Genomic DNA, 22,118 nt, shown 5'->3' with positions numbered 1-22,118 from the left:
TCTCTGACCCCACCTCTTCCTCGGGATACCCTGTCTCCTTCCCCTTCCTTCCTTGGATTCCCCAATCCTCCACCCTGTCTCCCTCCCCTCCCCCACAGCAAGCTGGCTCCCACCCACCCAGCCCCCACGGGCAGTTCTCACTCAGGCCACCGGTGGCCTCTGGCTTGTTACCAAATGCAGTGGATTTTTTTTTTTTTTTTTTTTTTACTCAGCCTTGGTCTGCTTCTGAGCCTGCAGCGAGGGGACATGTGTGGACACAGACTCCTCATGGTTCCTTCTCTGTGGCTGCTGGGCTCTAGCCCAAGTGCCTCCCCTTTTTATCTCTCAGTGTCACCCTTTGCAGCCACTTCATCTCCGGCCTCTGTTCTTCCCACTTCAATCAGAACCAGCTACATAGTTTTCAGGGTGCGTGGCAAAGGAAGATGTGGGGTCCTTTGTTCAAAAGGATTAATAGTTCAAGATAGAGCAAACCATTAAACAAGTACAGGGCCCTGGTGGGCACGGCGCCCCCAGGGACCGTACAGGCACTCCCCTCTGCTCTGGTGGGGCTGACTGCCCTTCCCTCTGCTCTGGGTCAGGTTCTCCGGGGTCTCTTGTCCTCCTGCTCCTCCTCCCAGGCTCTCCAGCTTGGCGGTTGCCCCAGCATCCCCCAGGACCTGCCCTCTGAAGGTCCTTGGGGTAGACAGAATGCATGTCTAAAGATGTCCAGGTACAAATCCCTGGAACCTATGACTAGGTTGCGTGTGTGCTAAGTCGCTTCAGTCATGTCCGACTCTTTGCAACCCCATGGACTGTAGCCCGCCAGGCTCCTCTGTCCATTCGATTTCCCAGGTAAGAATACTGGAATGGGTTGCAATTTCCTCCTCCAGGGGATCTTCCCAACCCAGGGACTGAACCAGGGTCTCCTGTGTCTCCTGCACTGCAGCTGGATTCTTGGGGGTTTTTTAGCTACATTAGGCCTTTGTTGCAGCATGTGGACTTTCTCTAGTTTCTGTGAGTGGGGCTACTGTCTGATTCAGGTGCACGGGCCTCCCGTCACAGTGGGTGCTTTTGCAGAGCGCAGGCTCTGGCCCGGGTCTCTAGCGGTTGCCATGTGAGGGCGCAGTGCCTATAGTTCACAGCCTCTAGAGCGCAGGCTCAGTGGTTGTGGCTCCAGGGCTTAGTCGCTCTGCAGCACATGGGATCTTCTGGGATCAGGGATTGAACCCATGTCCCCTGCATTGGCAGGCGGGTTCATAACCACTGAGCCACTGGGAAGGCACAGACACCTCAGCAGCATGTAACTTGTACTGATTACAGAGTAACGCATTAGATCTAGCCATTACCATGGCTGTTATCCAGGTGGACCTCACGTAATCACGTGAGCCCTAAAAGCAGAGGACCTTCTCTGGCCAGAGGCAGGACAGTGGAGCAAGCCTGCAAGTCAGGGAGTTTGAAGCCTAAGAGGGACTCAGGTGGAGAGACAGGGTGAATGCTGCAGAATGACGCAGGCTGCCTGCCGCAGCAGACCAGGTGCAGACCAGACCAGGTCGGGGAGTTTGTCTTTTGTTTGTCTGCTTGAGGTGATGAGTGTTTTGGAATCAGATAGAGGTGGTGATTGTACGACATTGAGAATATACTAAATCCCTTTATAATGATGCACTGTAATGTGAATCCAAACATCAACAGAAAATAACTAACTAAAATGCTGTTGTTATTTAAACATTTATCTTGGGTGACCGCTCTCCCACCCCCACCTTAAACTTTGCCTTGAACGTGAAAGAAAAACCTGTTAGTCGCTCAGTCGTGTCCGCCTCTTTGCGACTCCATGGACCGTAGCCCGCCAAGCTCCTCTCTCCGTGGGATTCTCCAGGCAAGAATACCGGAGTGGGCTGCCGTGCCCTCCTCCAGGGGATCTTCCCCGCTCGGGGATGGAACCCGGGTCTCCTGCATCGCTAGCGGATTCTTTACCATCTGAACCACCGTCCCAGCCTGTTTCAGCCCATCCCCCTTCTGGACTGTGAAGTGGACTCTCTGCCCCTTCAAGTTCTGACCCTGTTTTTCCCGCTTAATACCCGACTCAGGACAAATCAGAAGCTCCCCGTGGCTTCCAACCCCGATCTCTCCAGGCAAACCAGGCTCCACCCGGGACCTCAGGGCCCTGGGCTCCACCTGGCGGCCTGGCCCGCTCCCTCCAGTCCTCAGCCCTGTAAACACGTACTTCTCCCGCTTCGGAAGATTCAAGTCAAGCCACACCTGCTCCTTATCCAGGACCCACCCTGCTCTTGGCCGCAAAGATGGCTCAAACGGTAAAGCGCCTGCCTGCAAAGTTGGAGACCTGAGTTTGAGGCCCGGGTGGGGAAGATTCCTCTCCAGCATGCTTGCCTGGAGACTCTCCAAGGACAGAGAAGCCGGGTGGGCCCCAGTCCATGAGAGTCGGATACGACTGAGCGCCTTCTCTTTTCTTTCCCTCCTCTCCAGCCCCTCCATCCCAGCTCACAACCGAGCCGGCCTCCTCCCCGGGGTGGGGCTTTTCCCGCACTCACCCCCTTGGGGAGCGTCCTCCCGCCCCCACCCCCCCCCCACCCTGAGTCTTCTCGTACCGCTCGGCGCGGACCCCCAGCTAGGTGACGCCCAGGCCCGGACCTTCAACTCCCCAACGCAGGCAGGGAGCCGCCCTCCGCGGCCACCTCCACCCGCTCCTACCGCCGGTCTCACTGCCTGACCTTGTCGGCTTCTCTCTCTCTTCCAGGCCCCACACTCGCTCCCCCAACCGCTGCAATCTGGAAGAAATTACTCTTTCCAAACAGCCAGACTTCCCCACTTGCAGGAAATTCCAGGCTGGCAGGGGAGGGGCCGGGCTGGGGGGCCGCCCCGTCCATCCAATCCCCCACCCCCTCCGCGGTCCTTCCACCCGCACATCCAGTCCCGGCCACTTCCCGCCCCCACTCTCAGCCTGGAGGGGCCTCCGCTTTTCCGCCGCGGCTTCTTAGTCCTTAAATTCTAGAGGCCAACTTTTTTTTTGGGGGGGGGGGGTTCGGGGAGGGGGATAAAGGAGGCCTGGGAGGGGCCTACTGCCTTAACCCTCTCGGACCCAGACGGGACTGGGCGGGAACTCTGCGCCCCTCTGGGCTCCCATCATGGCCCCCGAGAGGGGCTGACGCTTCCGTTCCCGGTGCAGGTAAAGAGGGGACCCGGTGGCAGGGTCTGGAGGCGGGCGTGGGGCTCAGACTCCCGGGGCTGGTGGAGGGGAGGCCGGGGGATGGTCTGGGACCCCTTCGCGTCCTGAGGCCGAGGAGGAACTGAGTTAGGGCTCCCGGGACCCAAGAGAGAAGCAGGGGGCGCTGCGGGCCGGCCGCCCGGGTCGTGAGTGCCCCTCCAGATTCCGCCTGACGGGCCCTTCGCAGGTGAGATCCCGCCCGGAGGAAGGCGGAGGGAGGCGCGGGCCTGGGACCAGGAGGCGGAGGCGGGCCCCGAACCGAGAGGAGCGGGTCCCGGGCGGAGCCGGAGCCTGAGAGCGCGCCCGCCCGGTTCGGCAAGGACCGCGAGGTAAGGGGACACTGGCGGCCCCGGGGTCCCCAGGCAAGTCCAGAGGGGAGCGGGGCAGACAAACGGCCGAAAGGACGGCGGCCGCTGAAGCCCGGGCCGCAGCCACGTGGCCTCAGGAAGCGCGCTCTGGAGCCCCAGGGGGGTCGGGGTGGGGTCCCGGTCCCCGGTCCCCCTGCGCCGTCCGGGTGCCGCCCGCCTGGTCGCCTCTCCCACGGGGCTGAGAACCAGCCAGGCTGGATGTGGGGCGGGCTGGGGCCCGGAGAGGACGGAGCAGAGCCAGCTGTGCGTCCCCACCCCCCCTGCAGCTGGAGCCTCGGTAGGAAAGAGAGGGGGGGGGCGCGTGGAGGCGAGAGGAGGGGCGCGCGGGTCCAGGGTCGCGGCTCCTGCTCTCTGCCCGGCCCGAGGTCGTCACACACAACAGCTCCTCTGTGCGGAGTTGGCCCCGCCACTGGCTCTTTCCGAGCATGACCTCATTGTATCAGGCACACAAGGGAGATTCGAGCCTTCAATTTCAGGGGACACCCAGGCTCGGAGAAGTGGATGGACTGCTCCCCACACCCTCTCCACCCCACCCCAGCCCTCCCCAAGTCACCCCGAGTTCTCAGAACTAGCCAGGAGGAGCGGTGGCTTTCAAAAACAATTTCTAACTCGTTGGTCTTACCTGGAATGGAAAAAAAAAAAAAAAAAAAAGCAAACAAACAGGGTCAAGGGTGTAGGTCCCTGGCCTTGACATGAAGCATTATTTATTTTCCCACGGGTCTGCACGCCCTACCCTTTGGGGACCATGAGCGATATAACGTCCTTCCAGCTCCGGAGTTCCAGATTCAGGTGGTATTTGCTGCTGTGTGACCCAGGGCCAATTACCTCACCTCTCTGTGGCTCAAGCTGTCACCCACATCTCTAAAACGAACATAATAGCAGGGTTCTCCCCTCATAGGGGACTGTTAGGAGGACTACATGAGTTCCTTCATGTGCCTGAAGTGCTTAGACCCCTGCCTGGCCCAGGGTAAGTGCTTGGGAAACAATGTCAGCACCATGAGTCCACTCTAGGACAGCCCCTTGCAAATAGGCATTCCGACTTCCCAGTTTTCAGAGGAGCAAACTGAGGTGTGAGGTTGAGAGAGGTAGTTAGGTAGTTCCGGCTGTGTTTTTTTTTTTTTCCTCCTTCTGTCTGCATGGCTTGTGAGAGACCAAGATCTTAAGGAGCTGCTAAGTGCTGGAAAATGCCAGAACTATCACCCTGTAGGGTGGTGGGAGGACGGGATGAGGGCAAGGTGGGGGGTGGGCAGGGAGAGGAAGCAGAGGTGGAGAGCCGTCCAGGGAGGGCCAATGCATGGGGCAGCTGGCAGCTGAAGCCATAACTCTGGGCTCTGGAGACCCGCAGAGCTGTTTTGTGACCTCGGGCAAGTCACGTACCCTCTCTGAGCATCTGTTTCCTTCTCTGGGACAGGTGAGGATGATCCAAGTTTGGACCACGGAGCACACAGCATTTTCTGTGTGCTGGCTACCACGCTAAGACTTTCCCTGGGGCAATATCTCACCAATTCTTTTTTTTAGTTCCCTAAACAGGGATTGAACTAGTGCCCTTGGCAGTGAAAGCTCATAGTCCTCACCACCGGACTGCCAGGGAATTCCCCCTCACTATTTCTTGCAAAGAGACTAAGAATTATCCTATGAGTAACATTCCATTTTTGAGATGAGGAAGTGAGGTCAGAAAGGGTAAGTGATTTGCCCAAAGCAACCCAGCAATGTGCACAGTCAGATCCAAGTCTGGGCAGCTGGCTTTCTGAGTTCTGCTTTTTTTCACCTGTAATTCATGGCTCAGTGAGACGGGGCACTGCTAGCTCTGAGAAATAATTTTTTTTTTTTTTTTTTTTAACTGTAGATTGAGATTCGTTAATGAGCAGAGGTCAGCGTTGAAAAAGACTAACAGGGAATTCCCTGGTGGTCCAGTGGTTAGGACTCTGGGCTTCCACTGCAGGGGATGTGGGTTCGATGCCTGGATGGGGAACTAGGGTCCTGCATAGCACGGCCAAAATAATAATATAGATTAGAATCGAAACTATCCATGTGCCTAGCATGTGCTGAGTAGTCTCATTTCATAAAATGTTGTTTCCCTTATATACTGGGTGGGATGGGGAAGGAATGGTGATTGTGTTCCAGATTGCAGTAAAATATATTTATTCACCTGGGTGGAGGTTAGGGAATTTTGAGAAGTGCTATAGAGGTGGTCAAGCAAGACTGGTTTTTCAAGAGAAATAAATGTAAAGTGTGTATGTGTGTTTGAGTAGGGGAGTGGACAGCCCTCAGACCACAGCCATCTATAATTATTTCAAATCCTTTAGCTTTAATTTTTCTCCACCTAAAAGCTGGTATTTTCCAGGGTGGTTGTTACTAAAAGGACAATGCTTTGCCTGCTTCAGAGGATTTTATGAAATCTAAATTTTGTTCCACAGTTTTGTTTGGGGACACATCTCCCCCCACCCCCAATGCTATCACTATCAATTGGTGGTGTTACAAATATAGTTTTCTCTGAGTGTTTCTGTGTGCTCTACAAGGAAGGTAGTGTTATTTTACCCATTTTCAGATAGAAAACAAGCCAAGCGATCACATCATTTATCTCAGTTCATACAGTTGGCAAAGGGTGGGGCTTCAATTCAAATAGAAAGAATGTTTATTATTATTATTACAACAGTGACTGTTAAAAGTACAAGGTCATCAAAGTCCCTCCCAGAAGGTCCGTAAAAACAGCCAGGTTCCAGGATATGGGCAAAGGTTGGTGGCCATATCTATTTACCATCAAGTCGTGAAGTCATGAAGTCATGTGGCCATAGGACACCTGGTTTATAGTTCATGAGCTGCCAGACTGGAATTTATGCCATTCTTGCCGTGTTTTAACACAGGAAATTTTGCATTATTATTACTGTTACTCTTAGCAAGAAGTAAGGTATTATGTGGCTTGTTTCAAAACCAGATAATTTGAAATTGTAAAACACTGTGTAAAATGCTGTGGGTGTCGGGGGGATGGTCTCAGTGGTAAAGAGCCCACCTACAAATACAGGAGATGCAGGTTTGATCCCTGGGTGGCGAAGCTCCCCTGGAGGAGGAAATGGCAACCCACTCCAGTGTTCTTGCCTGGAGAATCCCATGAGAGAGAAGCCTGGCTGACTGCAGTCCATAGGGTTGTAAAGAGTCAGACACGACTGAGCGTGCATGCGGACACACGCACACACACATACATGTGCAAGTATACAGATTCCCAGGCCCACCCTAAACCTCCCAAATTAGAATCCTCAGGCCAGCCTACATCATGACTTTCGTGTGTCCCAGGCAAAGCTTTCATGGACATAATTATATATGTTATAATTACATTTTATGACCGTGTTGGTATAAAGACAAACATAATCCAGACATTTTGAAATAAATCAAAACACAGCGTCCCTCGGCTCAGAAGGGGCTTCTGTACCTTGTGTATTGACAGGGTGGGGGGCTCCCCTCGTCTGAGAGGGTCTCCTCTGCCCTCCTCTGGGCTGTGTGAGCTCTGTGGGCCTGGAAGGTGGTGCCGGAGAGGAAGACCTGCGCCTGTCCCCGCCCTGCGTGAGCTGGCGGCCAGCGGCCTCAGTTAAGGACCGAGGCTCAGAAAGGTAATAATAATAAATTAAAACGTTTAAAACTGTATGCGGGCCTCTAGAAGTGTGGCAGGCGCTGGGCACCATGTCTCTTCCCCTAAAGGACAGGGGCAGCTCTGTCTTAAGGGTGGAATGAGTGACAGTCGCTCAGTCGTGTCCAACTCTTTGTGAGCCCATGGACCTTAGCCCGCCAGGTTCCTCCGTCCAGGGAATCCTCTAGGCAAGAGTACTGGAGTCCCTTCTCCAGGGGACTTCCCGACGCGGGGATCGAACTCTGGTCTGCTGTATTGCAGGCAGATTCTTTACCGTCTGAGCCACTAGGGGAGCCCGTCTTCAAGGTGGAGTTTCTGCCATTTGGGAAGCAGTCTGCAGGCTTGGTGAAGCGTGTTTTGCTGGTTCTCTGCAGTACGAAATCCTCAAACGTTAGTTCTAAGTGCAGTTAACATACAGGCAGACCTAAATTTGAGTCTGAGTTTTTAATCAAGCAGCTATGACTTCGGGCCTCAGTTTACGCAGCTGTAAAATGGAGTAACCCCCGTACTCCCACCACGGTCGTGCTGTGCGTGTCCGGAGCATCCTTTGCACCGCGGGCTAGGCCAGGGCTGGGAACTCGGCAGGCATGCCAAGGCAGCGCCCCTGGGGGAGGCCGTGCTAACCCGCCCCTACCCCGCAGATGCCGGTGCTGAAGCAGTTGGGCCCCGCGCAGCCCAAGAAGCGGCCGGAGCGCGGCGCCTTGTCCATCTCCGCGCCGCTCGGCGACTTCCGGCACACGCTGCACGTGGGGCGCGGCGGCGACGCCTTCGGGGACACCTCGTTCCTGAGCCGCCACGGCGGCGGGCCGCCCCCTGAGCCCAGAGCGCCGCCCGCGGGGGCGCCGCGCACCGCGCCGCCGCCCGCAGTGCCGCAGGCCTCGCCGCCCGCTCTCCGCGCGCCCGCGCCCGCCGACCCGCTGCTGTCCTTCCACCTGGATTTGGGCCCCTCCATGCTGGACGCGGTGCTGGGCGTCATGGACGCGGAGCGCCCAGGCGCCGCTGCCGCCAAGCCGGACGTGGACCCCGGCCCCGGGGCGCAGCACCCCCGGGCCCGCTGCCTCGCCAACGCGGGCCTCGAGCCGGACGACGTCATCGGCCTGTAGGCACCCCCATTCCCTGCGCTCTTACCGCCCAGCGCCCCACTTCTTTCTACATAAACCGATAAGGTCTGTGTCCCGGGTTTCGTTTGCTCACTTTGCACGTGGAGAGCGGTAACGGGACGGGGTGATGGGGTCCCGGCGCCCCTAAGAGTCAGGTGTGTCGCGGGGGAGTTCTGGTACCCACCGGGTGGATAGTGGTAGAAATTCGGTGGTCCTGGTGTAATGGGATGCGGCCCCTTTAAGAGGGGCGGGGGCGTGGCGCGGCCCCTCCCAGGGGCGGAGCCCCGACGCGGTCACTCCCACTGCACTGTTCTTTCAGCAAAGTGGGCGGCGAGCCGCTGCCGGCCGGACGCAGTTCTGAGCTCGGACCGACGCTTCCCGGGGGCCGGCCAAGGGCTGTGACCCAGGGAGCTCCGCGCCGCCGGTGGATCCCGCCCAGGAGGGCCGCCCTTTACCCCGGGAGCGGCCGCGCAGGAAAAGTGGCCGGGAGGAGGCGTGGCCCCCTAGGAAAGGGACGCCCCGAGGCCGACAGGGGTGCCCGGAGTCCGGGCTGAGAAGTTCATGCTGAGCCCGCAGGCGTCCAGTTCTCCCGCGGAGGGCGAGGCCCGAGCGGGGCCCGGAGGAGCGTGGCAGCAGTGCAGATCCTTAGCGGGGCGGGGGCAGCCAGGTTCTCCGGGGCGCACGAGTGGCGAGCCGCGCTTGCGAACCCTAGGGGAGCCGAGCCGCGCTGGCTACGCGCCCGGGAGAGGCGGGGCCACAACATAACCCGATCGCCCGCAGGCTTACCCGGGCTCGGCGCAGGGCCGGCCCACGCGCGGGGTGCTTCCAGGCTGGGCCGGGGCCGAAGCCGCGCCCGTGACGTCACGGCGGGCCGGGCAGGGCTGACCCCGCGAGGAGCGGCCCGTGCCGGGCGAGCGCGCCCACCGTACGCTACGCCTATGGCGGCGGCTGGAGGGCCGGAGCCGCCCGCGGGGGTCTCGGTTGCGGAACCCGGGCCCCCGCCGGCCTGCCGCTTCTTCCTGGAGGGCCGCTGCCGCTTCGGCGCCCGCTGCCGCCAGCCCCACCCCGGGGCGCCGGCGCCGCCGCAGCCGCAGCCTAGAGGCGAGGCCTTAGACCAGGCCAAAGCCAAGAAGCCGCCGCTGCGCACGGCTGAGGCCGTCATCCAGCGCATCCGCTGGGACCCGCGCCTCGACCCGGCCGACTTCTCCGTGGGCTACCTCGACCGCTTCCTGGGCGTGCGCGAGGAGCCCTTCCTTTCCTTCTGCTGGGACGAGCCGCTAGCGGCGCTCGCGCCGGGTGTTCTGGCCGTGCCGCAGCACCGGGTGCGCTACTTCCGCTTCCGCGGCCGCCTGGTATGGGACCGCGCCTCGCGCACAGACCTCGTCTTTGGCTCCGGCTTGGCGGCTGGCCGTGGGCCCACCATCCTGGACGCGCTCGACGGCGAGGACGCGCACGGACCCGGCGGTGAGAGCGACGGCGTGAACGCGCACCGGCCCGGGGATGTGCACGACGGTGGAGACCGGAGCAGGGACGCGCACGGGAACGGGGATGCGAGTGACGGCGAGGATGCCAACTCAGTCGGAGATGCGCTCGGAGGTGAGGATACGGACGGGACCGGAGGCGCACTGGACAGCGTAGGTGCCACCCGCCTTGGCACGGATGCAGGGGGGCCCGTACAGCCAGCCCAGACGCGACTCCGGGCAGTTTTGGCCGAGGCTGGGCGCCTGACGCCGGCAGGCGTATTAGCGAGGACCCAGGAGTGGGAATCGGCGGATCCTGGAGGCCAAGCTTCCCCGTGGATGGCGCCAGGAGGGGCGCTGCAGCCATCTGCTGCCGCCACCGCCAGGGCCATGGAAACCCGTGGCGGGAAGCCCCCGGAAAGCTTCTCTGAGACGGGAACCGAGTGGGGTCCCGGGATCTGGCCTGTGGACCGAGGAGCGGCCGCGGCTGTGGGCCCTCGCCAGCCCCGCCCCACGCACTTTGTGGCGCTCATGGTGACGGAGCCTGAGCTGCGGGCCGAGGTGGCCAAGGTCCAGGAAGACCTGCTACGAGGCTCACCAGCTTGCGCGGCCTTCACGGTGCCGGCTGAAGCCCTCCACCTGACCCTGGCCCTGCTGAGGCTGGCGGGCCCCGGGGAGATGGCGGCGGCCGTCACCGCGCTCAGACGCGCGCTCTCTGACCCCAGGCTTGAGGTCCCTCTGAGGCTGAGGTTCGGTCGCCTGGTGCGCCTGGGCTCTCACGTGCTCTGCGCTCCCCCGTCCCCACCCCTGGAGAGCCTGGCCCAGAGGCTGAGCCAGAGGCTGGAGGCCGAGGGGCTGAGGGTGCTGCGGCCCCTCGGGGGGATACGCCCCCACCTCACCCTGGCCAAGGTGCCCCAGGGAGCCCAAGTCTGCCTCCCCGAGGTCAGCCCGCGGCAGGAGCTGGGGAGCCAGCCCCTGGGGACACTCTGGCTGTGCCGCGTGGGCAGGGCCGGGGGCACCTACCAGGCCGTGGCCGAGCTCCCCGTGGGAGGTCAACCCCAGAAATAAGGGCCGGGCCCCAGACAAGGACAAAGCGCGCACGCGGCTTCTCTCTCTCTCTCTTTAATTTTGGTTTCTCTCAAACTTCCAAGTGGTGCTCAGTGCTCCAAGGAAAGAATGAAGGAAGGAAAGGGGAGGGGAGAGGGGGGAGAGGGGAGGCAGAGGAGGACATCTGCAAGAGAAGCAGCCTGACAGTCCAGCTGTTCGCAACTCATCGCACCCTCCAGTTACATGGCAGAAGAGGGAGGGAGACGGAAAAGAAAAGGGGAGGAAGAAAAATAACTTAAATAAACACACACAAAAAGAAAAGAGAAGGAAACATGACGTGAGCTGGTGATCCATGAGGCAGGGAGGGAGGGTAACCGCTTTACCTGTGCTGAACCGAGGGAAGAGTGCGAGGAGGGGGAGGACGGGGCAGGGGAGACACGGGGGAGGGGGACACGGAGACAACTCAATACAACTGCAGACGAGGCGGCCCGGCCGGCGAGGTCCCGCGGCGGCCTCCGGAGTCCTCAGTGTGGCGGCGGCGTGGCGGGTGGCGGCGGCGACGGCGGCTTCTGGGCTCGGGGGCCGAGGGCAGGGCACAGTCTCTAGGCGGCTCCCCTCGCCCCAAACACTGAGGCCCCGGAGGGCTGGCAACAAGAGTCTGTGGAGCGGCAGGCGGGCGGCGGGCAGCGGGCATGCCCCCACCGCAGGCGGGCGCGGGCGGAGCGGCCTGTCTTCTTGCCCTGCCCCCCGGCGTGGGATGGGCCAGGGTGCTGGGTCGGTACCGGAGTACGAGCTCGAGAGAGAGAGAGAAAAAACACTGAGACAGCATTAGTGGAGGGCCAGACGGACAGACCAGCCTACAGACCGCGCCCCCAGCCCTCCGCTGCCCCCTACTCCTTTCCCAGCCCGACCCTCTGAGGCCAAAAATAAAAACGTAGAAAAATCTCTGTACAGACTCCCCGGTGGGAAAACGGGGGCAGGGACGAGGGCTCTTCCTGGAGCCCTCTCCCCACGAATTAATTTACATCCCAAGTCCATGGCTCAAAGACAAGATCTGCAGCCCGGCCCCCCCGCCCCCGCGGCGCTGGTGCTCAGAAGGCTGGCAGCTGCGCCAGGCTGAGGCGGCAGTCGATGCTGGAGTTGTCCGGGCCCGTGTAGGCCAGGCCCAGGGGCTCCAAGAAGGCCCGGCAGGCGGCCTCGCCCTCGAAGGCCAGCTCGGCCTGCAGGTAGGAGACGGGCAGCGCTGGGCGGAAGCTACGGAGACAAGAGGAGATGGTGATGAGGCGGCAGTGGACGCGGGAAGGCCCCATGGGCTGGGAGGGGGCACCCCCGTTCGGGCGCCCGAGAGGTTTCCTCAGCGCGTTAGCTGCCAGCCCGCTCCCACCCGCAGCCTCCCCACCTCAGCGGCTCGGGGGGGCCCGGGGTGGGGTTGGGGCCCCAGCCCCGGCTGCGCCCCCCCTTGCCCTCACTTACCTGAGCGGGGGACAGGAGGAGGGTATGGGAGGGAAGGGCCAGCTGGCTCCTCTGCTGGCTGAGGGCCTGCGCAGACCCTCACAAGAGGGCCCACCGCAGCCGGGGGGGCGGGGAGGCGGGGGTCGATGCGAGGGGCGGGGGTCGATGTGAGGGGCGGCGACTGACCCTATCTGGGGACCACCCCTCCTGCTTGCCTCACCCTGGTCAGAGGAGGCTAAGCACCCAGCTAAGAGGAGGTGGGCCGGTGCCAGCCAGCAGCTCTGTGTGCGCCCTCCCAGCAGCGGGCCCACCCAGCTGTATGCACCCAGGAGCAAGGCTCCAGGGGCACAGCCACTGAGCGTGCACTAGTGGGGGACACGGGACCCTTCCTGCCTCGAACCCTGGCCGTCTGTGGGACTGGCCCTGGGACAGGAGGCGCTCTCTGCCAAAGACGCGGGCCCCTTCAGACACAGGCCCCTCGGTGCTCTGGGCAGGCAGCAGCCCGCGCCCTGCCTGGTCTGCTGAGTCTGCCCCACTGCCTGTCTTTACGCGGCCCCGCCCTCTACCTCACCCTTAAATGTTCTTACCCCACACTGGAGCCCACAAGGAGCCTCCTAACCTTCAGTGGGTGTTCATCCCCACCCAGACCGCGCCCCGTGGCTCCCAAGGCCCCTGGGACCTCTAAGCAGGGATTGGCAGCCTGTCACCTCAGGAGGTGGCCCTGCTGGGGGTGACCTGGGCACCACGCAACGCTCAGCACATCCCTGGCCTCCAGCCCTAGAAGCCGGGACAACCCCGGCCATGACAAAGAAGGGGTGTCCTGAGCCCACCTGGGGCGCCTCCCTCCTAACAGATACGAGCACACCGTTGCCCAGGGCAGAGGGCACCCTCTTTGGTGGCCGTCCAGCCTCGCTTACCCGTGACACCTGGCCCTAAACTCATCTGAGCCCTCAGGAGAGCACAAGGCCCGGTTGCTGAGCCCACAGCTGCTGAGGGCGGGGCCGGCTCTGCAGGCTGCCCCACGGGGCGCTCAGCCTCTGGGGGGACTCGGCCTCAGGAGGATCAGGGAAGCAGGAGGCCTTGGAGGAAGGGGGCCTGGACAAGGGGATGATGTGGGGGGTCCAGGCTGCCGAGAGCAGAGAGCAGCAGAGTGTGTGGGTGTGAGGGGGGTGGCTGTGCAGGGGGGGGGGCGGGTCCAGACGAGGGCGGAGCGCACAGGTAGGGGGACGAGACAGGGCGCCCGCGGCCTGGGTGGGGCGGAGGGGCGGAGGGCCGGGGCGGAGCTCAGCTTTACATACGTTTTGATCATTGCCTTGAGCGCAGCCTTGCGCTCCCGGTCTGCAAACTTGTCCACGAGGTAGCCAGACATGCAGGGCGCGTGAGAGTAGAGCCGGAAAAAGCGGTGGTAGTTGCCCAGAGCCCAGGCAGCCCTGAGCGCCAGGGCGTGGGCCACGCAAGGGTCCGCCTTCAGCTCCCGAGTCAGGTACGCCAGCTCTGTGGTGATGTCTGCGGCCAGAGACTCGGGGTCAGGGGGCTCGGGGGGCCGCGTCGGGAGCCCGGGGCTGCGGTCCTGCGCCTCACCTCCCGAGTTCTTGGTAAAGATGTAATAGAGAATCCGGTAGGCGGTAAACTCGCCCACGTTGCCTGGCAGGTTCTCGGCGTACAGCGACTTGAGCTGCGTCTGGCACTGGTTGAACTCTTCATGGTCCCCCTGGAGGGCAAAGCGTGAGGGGGCAGAGTGAGGCCCACACCGCTGGGAAGGGGGACGGCTGAAAGCCCAGGGTGAGGTGGGGCCCTGCCCGCCCCTCACCTTCTCCAAGGCGATGCGCGCATGGGTCTCGTATACCTCCACCGTGAACTCGGTGCGCACACCCTGCACCTGATGGCAGGACAGCGGACGTCACGGCAGAGCCGGCATCACCCCATCGGCTGCCTCCCTGGCCCCCTCCCCGGCCCCCGCCTCACCGTGAGGTCCTGCCGGATGGACTTCATCTGCTCACAGGCAAAGGCATAGTCCTGCTTCTCCTTCCAGTGGGACTTGACCATGCACAGCGACTTCTTCAGAACCTGGGGCAGGTGAAGTAAGGCTCAGTGTGACCTGGGCAGGACCAGTCGGAAGGGCTAAAATCCGCCAAGGGCCCACGGACTTGAGTCCCAAAGTGGGGGCTCCAACGTCAGACCCTCAGTGCGTGTCAACATTAGAAACGAGCACTGCAAACAGTAAGAGCGTACTCCCGGCCTCAGCCTCCCACACCTGTGCGCCAAGCTCGGGCCTCGGGGACGCACCAGGTCTCGCAGGCCCCGGCCTCCTCAGTAGGGATGGAGGCACCAAGGCTGGCCCCGCCTCCTGGACTCGTCTCCCGAGTGCAAGCTCTGGGTCAGCACCCCTGGGTGTGCCAGCCCCCTGCCCATCATCGCCCATCCCTGGCCTGGCCTCCTGGGCACGGAGGTGCTGCCCTAGCGCTGGGCACTCACCGGCACAGGGCGCACTGTGGACGGGTCGGGAGCACAGGTGAGGCGCAGGTAGTGCTTGGTGACGTCCAGGCAGGTGCCCACGATCTGCAGCTCCTGCCAGTCAGGGTCGGCTGCACTGCCCTCCAGGCTGCCCACCTGCAGCACCAGGGGCTCCAGGCGCAGGCGGCGCGAGTGTCCATGCTGGAAGCGCGCCGCCCGCTTCTGCTTCTTCAGCTCGCGCTCTGGCTCCTCACACTCCAGGGCTGCCATCTTCTTGCGGCTGCGCTTGGTGGGCGCCAGGTCGTGCCTGGGGGAGGGGGTGGGGGGGGGCGTGAGGGTACGGGGTGGGGGGCATGGCATTGCCCTCTCGGATGCTCCCCAGAGACATCGACCGCCCTCTTCCTCCCAGGACCTCCAAACCAGCCCCTCCCGCCGTCAGCCCAAGGCTCACCTCTTGCCCCGCTGTGCCCGGCCCCGGCCCCGGTCCATGTGGGCTCCCCGGCCTCCCCGGCCCTTCGGGGGTGGGTTCCTGCGGCCCACAGGGTGACACTCGTTGCCTGAGCAGGAACTCTCGGAATCCGAGTGCGAGTCGCTGCCGGAGGGAGGGGCGGGAAGGTAAGGCCTGGCCCGGTCCCTGTGGGGCCTCTCCCCGTCGCCCGCCCGGGGACCCCGGCACCTGCGGCGGAAGTGGCGGGTGGGGGAGCGGGAAGAGGAGCGGGAGCGGGAGTCAGTGCTGGAGGAGGAGCTGTGGTCCTTCATGAAGACGTTGCGGTTGCCGAACTTGGCGAAGCTGCTGCCTCGGGCTCGGCCAGCGCCCCCAGCCCCTGGCGTCCCTCGCTGGGACTGCGCACCCCCGCCCCTGGTCGCGGAGGCTGCCCCCCTGGGAGGATGGAGGGTGCTGGGCGCCTCCCACCGCTTCTTCTTGGGGCTCTCAGCCACAGGCTCCCGAGTCAGCCTGAGGACACGGCAGAGCAGAGCATTACAGTCTGGCGCCTCCCGTTCCCTGCCCTGTGCCTTCAGGAGGAAGGACACCTCCCCAGGCATCACACACAGCTAACAAGGTACAGAAAGGGAGGTGCTCCGAGCCGCTGAATAACACACCCCCCAGCTCGCATGCCCCGGAATTCCAGCCCAGCCAACTCCTGCTCCAGGACCCAACCCTCCTGCCCACTTCTCTGCAGGGCTCCCTTCAGCCCCAGGCCCCCTGTGTCTTTCCCCCCGACTCACCCGGGCAGGGGCTCACGGCTCCAGTCGATGGTGTAGGCCGAGCCGTCCTGCAGCCGTGCCTGTAGCACCTCCTTGAGCAGCTTCTCCGTGCGGTCCTTGTCCTCCTCCGACTCACAGGCCGTGAAGCAGCGCTCCACGTACTCCTTCATGTCCTGTGGCCAGTCGTCCGGCTTCCCAGACAGGTTCCCCCTGGCAGAGGGTGGGCATGTACAGCCGGTTAGGGAGCAGCCCCCACACCTGGGCCAGGACCCTCGTCAGCCCCCCTTGTAACACCCAGGGAGCTCACGGGAGGGAGGGAGGGAGGGAGGGAGGGTCTACTTTCTCAGGGATGGGCGGGCACTCACCTGTGGTTCTGGACTTTCTCGGGGTTGGGCTGGGGGCCGAAGCTGCTGTGCTGGCCCTCTGTGGTGGAACTGAAGTTCTGGTTTGTGACAGGAAAGGGCCGTTTCTGGATGTTGAACTTGAGTCCCCCAGTCCCAGGGGCTGCTGTGAGGGCATGAAAAGCTGGGGTCAGCTGGCCCCACCCCTCAGAACCGGACACCTGAGCTGGGAATCCCGTCTCCTTCCCGAGCAGCCACACCCACAGCCTGGGCGGTCCCAACACGGGAAGCGAGGTCAGAGTGCAGGGTGCCCAAGTGAGGACCGCGCCCCGTGCCCCCGCTCCCCACCCCGAGGCTCTCACGCTTCATGCGATTCCATAGCTGCTGGCCCTTCTTGGGCTTAACGGGCTCAGGGTAGGTGTGCTGCCCGTAGGCCTGGCCCGACGTGGGTCCTGCCTGGCTGTGCTGGGTGGCGGGGGCTGTCCCAGGCTGGGGGCCGCTGCTCAGAGGATGGGTCCCGTGCGGGGGGTTGGCAGGCTGCGGGGGTTGGGCCGTGGGCAGCTGCTGAGGGGGCGCCTGGTAGGGCATGCCTTCGTCCATGCCCGGGACGGGGGGCTGTGGGGGAAACGGGCGCTGAGAGTGGAGCAGGTGCTCCAAGCCGGCCCTCACTCCAGTTTTCACCGTCGCGTCCCTCAGCGTACAGCTCTCCCCACCCCGACCTCAGAGCGACCCTCGGGTACAGACTCAGCTACCACAGCCACCCTCCTGACCGCCAGGGGTCCCCGGGCTCCTCCTCACCTCCCACCATGCCCCTGCCTGGACGGGCTGCAGGGATGGGCATGGGCATTACCTGGTTCAGAGGCCCTTGGTGCTGGGGCGCAGCTGAGCCATAGGAGTTGGCCATGCCGTACTGGGAGGGGGAACCGTAGCTCTGGTACACACTCTGCCAGGGGCAAGGAAGGAAGGGGTCAGCCGCAGGCCCACTCCTTCCGGGGCAGGGGGCCTGGCCCTGCTTTCTCCCAGTCCTCAGAGGCAATCTGCCACTGACCTCTCACCCCTCCCCTTTCCACAGCATAAACGCACCAAACTGGCTCATGCTACAGGTTACAAGATAAGATGTAAACCTCCCTGTCCCACGTTTCACAGTGTTCAACAGCCATCTACTGAGCGCTACCCCATCTAAACACAACAGAACAACTGCACACACAGAAACCCAGTGCTGATGAAGTCAGCTGCAGACACCTAACACTCCCCCCAGTGAGTGAAGCAAGAAGGCCAAGCAGAGAAGCCGAGTGGCAGGTAGGGTGGGCGGCGGGCCTGCCACTCCAAGGAAGCCTGTTCCGGGCAACCCTCTGCAAGGAGCGTAGGGACAAGAGGGCAGGGAGTAAGGAGCAGGAGTGGGCCTGGGGTGCGCCGCGGGAGGCCCCGAGCCGGGGAGGGTCTTCCTGCGGCCGCCCCTGCTGTGGTCAGTCCATCGGCTGCCCTGGAGCCCGCGCCCGCGGGGCACTCACCACCGGGTAGTAGTAGCTGTAGGGGTAGGTGTAGTTGTACTGCTGGTACCACTGGTAGTACTGCTGCTGCTGCAGGGCCGAGGCCTCTGCCTGCGACACGTACTGCGGGCAGAGGGTGGCGGGCCTGAGGGCTGCAGGCGGGAGCCCCATTTCCCAGGAGTTAACTGCTCAGGGACGGAGCCGGGTCTGCACCTCTCCATGGAAAGCCACCCCCTCTGCCATCCCACCCAGGCACCTCTCCCTCCTTAGGCTGGACTCCCCGAGGTGAGGACCATATGGCCCTAGACTCCTCGAGGAGACAGACCGGGTATCCCCACTCAAGGGCTCCAGGAGCACCTTCAGAGCGCCCTGCCCTGGTGATCCCAGAGGACGCCACTGTGCTCCCCGCCCCGCTCAGGGTTCCCAGTCCCGCGGGACGTCTCTCACTTGTGCACTGGCCACAGGCCCATTGCTGCTGGCCTTGGCGGAGCTGCCGGCGGCTCCCGCTTTGCTGATGCTGGCCAGGGCCTGGCGGGCCTTCTCCCACTCTGGATTCTCGTGCATGGGAGTCTCCATGCCGTTCTCTCTGCCTGCCCCGGCCACCATACTGTACTGAGAGGACCTGCAGGAAGAGCACGTGAAGTCAATCCCTGCTCCCACCACAGACGGTGGGCAGGATGGAGGCCAGCAAACGACAGGGCTGGAATCCCACAGCCTCAGCGTCTAACCTGAGGCGTGCTGACAGTTCCTGCTCACAGCTCTCCGCGAGCCGTGAACGCCACTGCCTAAGGTGCTTCACCAGACGCCTGCTACGTACAGCTGTTAAAAGTCAAACAAGAAGATGCCCAGTATCCACAGAACTTAAAACCTGGGGCCGAGCAGGCCTAAATGTTTTAGGAATCCACAAATTCTGTCTGATGCCACCTCAGTCAGAAAGTTAATCACCACACTGTTTTGGAAAAAATAAGGAACTAAAAAAAAAATAAAATAAATTGAGCATGAAGTGTTAGAGGCTGCCCGTTTCATCACAGTTGATGAACCGAGTCATCAGAATTTTGTGACTCAGGCACTGTACTGTGAATGATGAAAGCTCACACAAGCCTCACCCCCAGCCCAAGCACAGGGACGATCACATCATGACCCCCATGCTGAGTGAGGGCCCACCCAGAGCCCAACACTGGGCCTTGCTTCCTCTCACCACCCCCCACCCCCATGCTATCCCTCCAGCCCCACTAACCAATCTGTGCTGCGCTGATCACCCACGTTGGCCGCCATCTGCACCCTGGGGTGTAAGGGGTGGACCTCGGGAGCCAGAATGCTTTTTCACTGCCTGTAAGGCAAAAAACGAATTAGGGAGAATCAAGAAGGAGCAAGAAACATGTCACAAACCAGCGAAGGGAAGCAGATGACTCACAAGAAGCCAGAGAAGGAAGGAGCCAATGGGGTAAACAGCCTGAAGAGAATAAATAAATAAATGGGCTACAGTCCCAGGGAAAGACCCTGGCTGCCCCCTGCAGCGCTCTAGCTGGAAAATGAAGGATTTGAAAGCAAAAAAGTTGAAAGGAATTTCCCAAAGAGAAAAAAAAGGATCTGAAACCCAAATGAAGAAAGGGAAAGGTTCAAGGGAAACCCTGAGACAGATTGGAGGAGGGGCAGAGGGTGGCTGGGGGGACCTCAGGCAAGGGGTAGGGAGGAAGCGCTAGTGAACAAGGTCTGAGTGAAGCTTAAGGCTGGGAGGCTGGGAAAAACTTCTGAAGGAAAGCCTGTAAAGAGGGACGTGTTTGAAGGAGTCTTGAGACAAGAGAAAACACTGGAGAATGGAGAAACCTGGGAGGAAATGAGGATTTCCAGAAGTTACTCCTGGAGCCAGAAGAAGGCAAAGAGAAGAGCCCTGAAATAAAGAAAGAAGTTCTTAGAAAACTCTTAGACTAATTTCCGGAAGGTCCCCTAAGGACAGACAAAATTCTTACATGGGAGGTTCCTAGAAACAGCAGTAGGTCTGGGAGAAGAGGCATCAAATCCTCTTGGCTGGAGGTCTAGACAGAAAGTTTTGCGGGTGCCTGAAAAGACCCCTAATATCATTAGGGACTTAAGAGCGGGAGGGAGACGACTGCAAGAAAGTGAAGGAGCACCCTGGGGGCGAAGACTGGGTGGGAGGGACCCGGACTCGAGGGGATAACTGAGAAAGATGAGTGTGTCCAAAAGCCTGATCCGCTGGGGAACCCAGAAGTGCTACAAGTGGGGAGACAGGTACAGGAGTCTAGAGCCGGGAAAAGTCCTAAAGAAGAAAGGGCCTCAGAGAAGAGAAGGAACGGGAGTGAGCGAAAGGGTGGGGGGCGCGGAGGTCGGCGGTCCCGAGAGGTAGGGGCATTGAGGGGGAGCCCAGGACAGGAAGACTTAGGGTAAGGTCTGGTGCAACTCGGGAGGGAGGTTTCCGGGCAGGTCTGAAGGGAGGAAGGAGACGCGGATGCGAGTGGGGCACCTGGCAGTCCCGCAAGCCCAGGGAAAGCAAACGAGAACGCCGGACGGAGGAACAGCCTGCCCGGATCCCGATGCCAGCCATCGGCCCCGGAGACACCGCCCCGGACGCGCCGCGCCGCGCCTGCGCACCACGTCCCGGGGACCGGGGCGAGGCGGCGAAGAAGAGCAAGGGGGCCCGTCGCCCGGGGCAACGCGGTCCTCCGGTGGAACCGCCGGGTCAATGGGAGTTGAAGAAAGGGGTGCTCGGGGCCCAGGAATTCCGAGCGCGGGGGCGGGGAGGGCGGCGCCCAATGGCGCAGGCGCGACGGTGCGCGGCCGCCCGCCCTGCTCCCCGCGCGCAGGCGCACTGGTCCGCGTCCCCGCCACACCCTGTCGTCGCTCGCGCGCGGCGTCCGTTGGTGCGACGGCCGCCAAGGCCTCGGGGGCCGCAGGGCGGAAGGCCAGAAGGAAACGCCGTCTCCGCCCGCCCGCCCGGCCACCCCTGCTCGCCACACCCACCTCGGCCGTACGACCCCGGGACTCGTCAGCGGCGGTTCCAGGCGACGGCAACAGGGCTCTGCGACTGCTCTTGACCCGGCTGGCTCCTGTCTTTAAGTTTCGACGTCCGGACTGCGGCGTCTTGACGTCACGCCGATGCTTCGCTCCGCCTCCCGTCACCGCGGGCAGCCAATAGAGGCCGCGAACTTGCTTAGAACCCGCCCTCCTGTGACGCAACCACGGGGGTGGGCGTTTTAAGACAAGGCGGAAACTGGACTGCGGACGGTGGCCCTGAGGGGACATGCTCGGTAGAGCGCTCGGGCCCTGCGCCCTCCCAGGCATCCTTGTTTTGGCCCAGCTGGTGGCAGCCATTACTATTTATAGGTATAAATCGGTGTGCTGAGTAGTTCTGAGAATCCCCACCGTGCAGTGATGTGGGACGATGGACTCAAAGAAGACCTGAGAACAGCCTCCTGCCGGAAAGGGGAACTTCCCTAGGAAATGAAGCTGGAAGTGTGCAAACACACAGGGGCGGGAAGCAGGCGTAGCTTGGGAATTGCGGGGGTGGCTCTGGTGGAACAGAAGTGAGGGGTCCTGGCGTCAAGAGATAGGTCTGTGGATGTTTGCAGGTAGCAGGTTCTGAAAGGCCATCCTTGTCCAGCTGAAGAACTGGGACCCTCCCGTTTAAAAAGGGCTTCCCCGATGGCGCTAGTGGTAAAGAACCTGCCGGCCAATGCAGAAGACACAAGAGACACAGGTTTGACTCCTGGAGGAAGGCATGGCAACCCACTCCAGTATTCTTGCCCGGAGAATCCCATGGACAGAGGACTCTAGATAGCTGTAGTCCATAGTAGACTGTTTCAAAGAGTCGGACACGACTGAAACGACTGGACATACACACACACAATTTAAAAAGGCCTGTCTGTAGATTCCTTGCAAGTACTCTTTTCAGTAATCCTGTTCCCACCCACAGTTCTGAATGATAGAATTATCCACTGCAGTTACCACTGGCGGGTCACTGTGGTTGCAGTAGGTGGTATTTAAGAAGCAGCAATTTCTTTCCGATTTTCTGTTATTAAAAACTTTTGCTAATAATGCATGTCATTTTGTTAGTATTAGCACAGTTGATCTTTTTTTTTCATCCCTTCACTTTTTAAATTAAACTCTTCGTTTTAGAGCAATTTTAGGCTTACAATAAATGTTGCAAAGATAATTCAGGGTCCTGCCTACCCTACACCCAGTTTCCCTGCAACACTGTAGTATGTTTGTTAAAACTAAGACACCAACGTTGGCACAATATTGTTAACTGCAGACTTTGTTTGAATTTCACCACTTTGCCCAGAAAATGAAAATAGATTTAACTTTTGTTAAAGTTAGACCAAAATGGGTTTTTTTCCTTGATTAGGACTGTAGCCTGCCAG

General features: G+C 61.3%; 3 protein-coding genes across 6 annotated transcripts; 2 read left to right on the top strand and 1 right to left on the bottom strand.

Annotated features, from left to right (window-relative positions):
* The first annotated feature begins 3,032 nt into the window (after window positions 1-3,032).
* Window positions 3,033-8,313, top strand: CDC42EP5 (CDC42 effector protein 5). Of its 2 annotated transcripts, XM_055551880.1 has the most exons (3): window positions 3,033-3,160; window positions 3,387-3,528; window positions 7,831-8,313. In XM_055551880.1, exon 3 carries the CDS (start codon window positions 7,831-7,833, stop codon window positions 8,290-8,292), a length of 462 nt encoding a protein of 153 aa, XP_055407855.1. In that variant the 5' UTR covers window positions 3,033-3,160; window positions 3,387-3,528; the 3' UTR covers window positions 8,293-8,313. The 2 variants fall into 2 exon arrangements, with proteins under 2 accessions (XP_055407855.1, XP_055407856.1); XM_055551881.1 differs by lacking the exons at window positions 3,033-3,160; window positions 3,387-3,528 and adding an exon at window positions 4,889-7,172.
* Window positions 8,314-9,227: 914 nt separating this feature from the next.
* Window positions 9,228-10,817, top strand: LENG9 (leukocyte receptor cluster member 9). Its single transcript, XM_055551879.1, has one exon. It carries the CDS (start codon window positions 9,228-9,230, stop codon window positions 10,815-10,817), a length of 1,590 nt encoding a protein of 529 aa, XP_055407854.1.
* Window positions 10,818-10,855: 38 nt separating this feature from the next.
* On the bottom strand, window positions 10,856-20,851 carry LENG8 (leukocyte receptor cluster member 8). Of its 3 annotated transcripts, none has more exons than XM_055551876.1 (16): window positions 20,719-20,851; window positions 18,977-19,069; window positions 18,187-18,361; window positions 17,761-17,862; window positions 17,100-17,192; window positions 16,612-16,864; window positions 16,274-16,415; window positions 15,930-16,118; window positions 15,379-15,657; window positions 15,154-15,294; window positions 14,724-15,009; window positions 14,214-14,315; window positions 14,059-14,127; window positions 13,830-13,959; window positions 13,547-13,754; window positions 10,856-11,589 (listed from the first exon to the last, which is right to left on the bottom strand). In XM_055551876.1, the coding sequence occupies exons 2-16, from the start codon at window positions 19,012-19,014 to the stop codon at window positions 10,872-10,874; spliced, it is 2,925 nt and encodes a 974-aa protein (XP_055407851.1). In that variant the 5' UTR covers window positions 19,015-19,069; window positions 20,719-20,851; the 3' UTR covers window positions 10,856-10,871. The 3 variants fall into 3 exon arrangements, with proteins under 3 accessions (XP_055407851.1, XP_055407853.1, XP_055407852.1); XM_055551878.1 differs by having other exon boundaries at window positions 11,471-12,050; XM_055551877.1 differs by lacking the exon at window positions 10,856-11,589 and having other exon boundaries at window positions 11,909-13,754.
* Between the last annotated feature and the right edge of the window lie 1,267 nt (window positions 20,852-22,118).

The sequence above is a fragment of the Bubalus kerabau genome, chromosome 17 (genome assembly GCF_029407905.1).
Source record: "Bubalus kerabau isolate K-KA32 ecotype Philippines breed swamp buffalo chromosome 17, PCC_UOA_SB_1v2, whole genome shotgun sequence".
Taxonomy (NCBI): domain Eukaryota; kingdom Metazoa; phylum Chordata; class Mammalia; order Artiodactyla; family Bovidae; genus Bubalus; species Bubalus kerabau.
This window is presented reverse-complemented; position numbering and strand designations above follow the sequence as displayed.

Excerpts from the sequence above, each read along its gene's own strand:
- CDC42EP5 (XM_055551880.1), top strand. The coding sequence starts at position 7,831 with ATGCCGGTGCTGAAGCAGTTGGGCCCCGCGCAGCCCAAGAAGCGGCCG.
- LENG9 (XM_055551879.1), top strand. The coding sequence starts at position 9,228 with ATGGCGGCGGCTGGAGGGCCGGAGCCGCCCGCGGGGGTCTCGGTTGCG.
- LENG8 (XM_055551876.1), bottom strand. The coding sequence starts at position 19,014 with ATGGCGGCCAACGTGGGTGATCAGCGCAGCACAGATTG. Across the intron at positions 16,865-17,099 it reads ACCAAGGGCCTCTGAACCAG|CCCCCCGTCCCGGGCATGGA; the intron begins GTAATGCCCATG and ends TTTCCCCCACAG. Across the intron at positions 16,416-16,611 it reads GCTATGGAATCGCATGAAGC|CAGCCCCTGGGACTGGGGGA; the intron begins GTGAGAGCCTCG and ends ATGCCCTCACAG.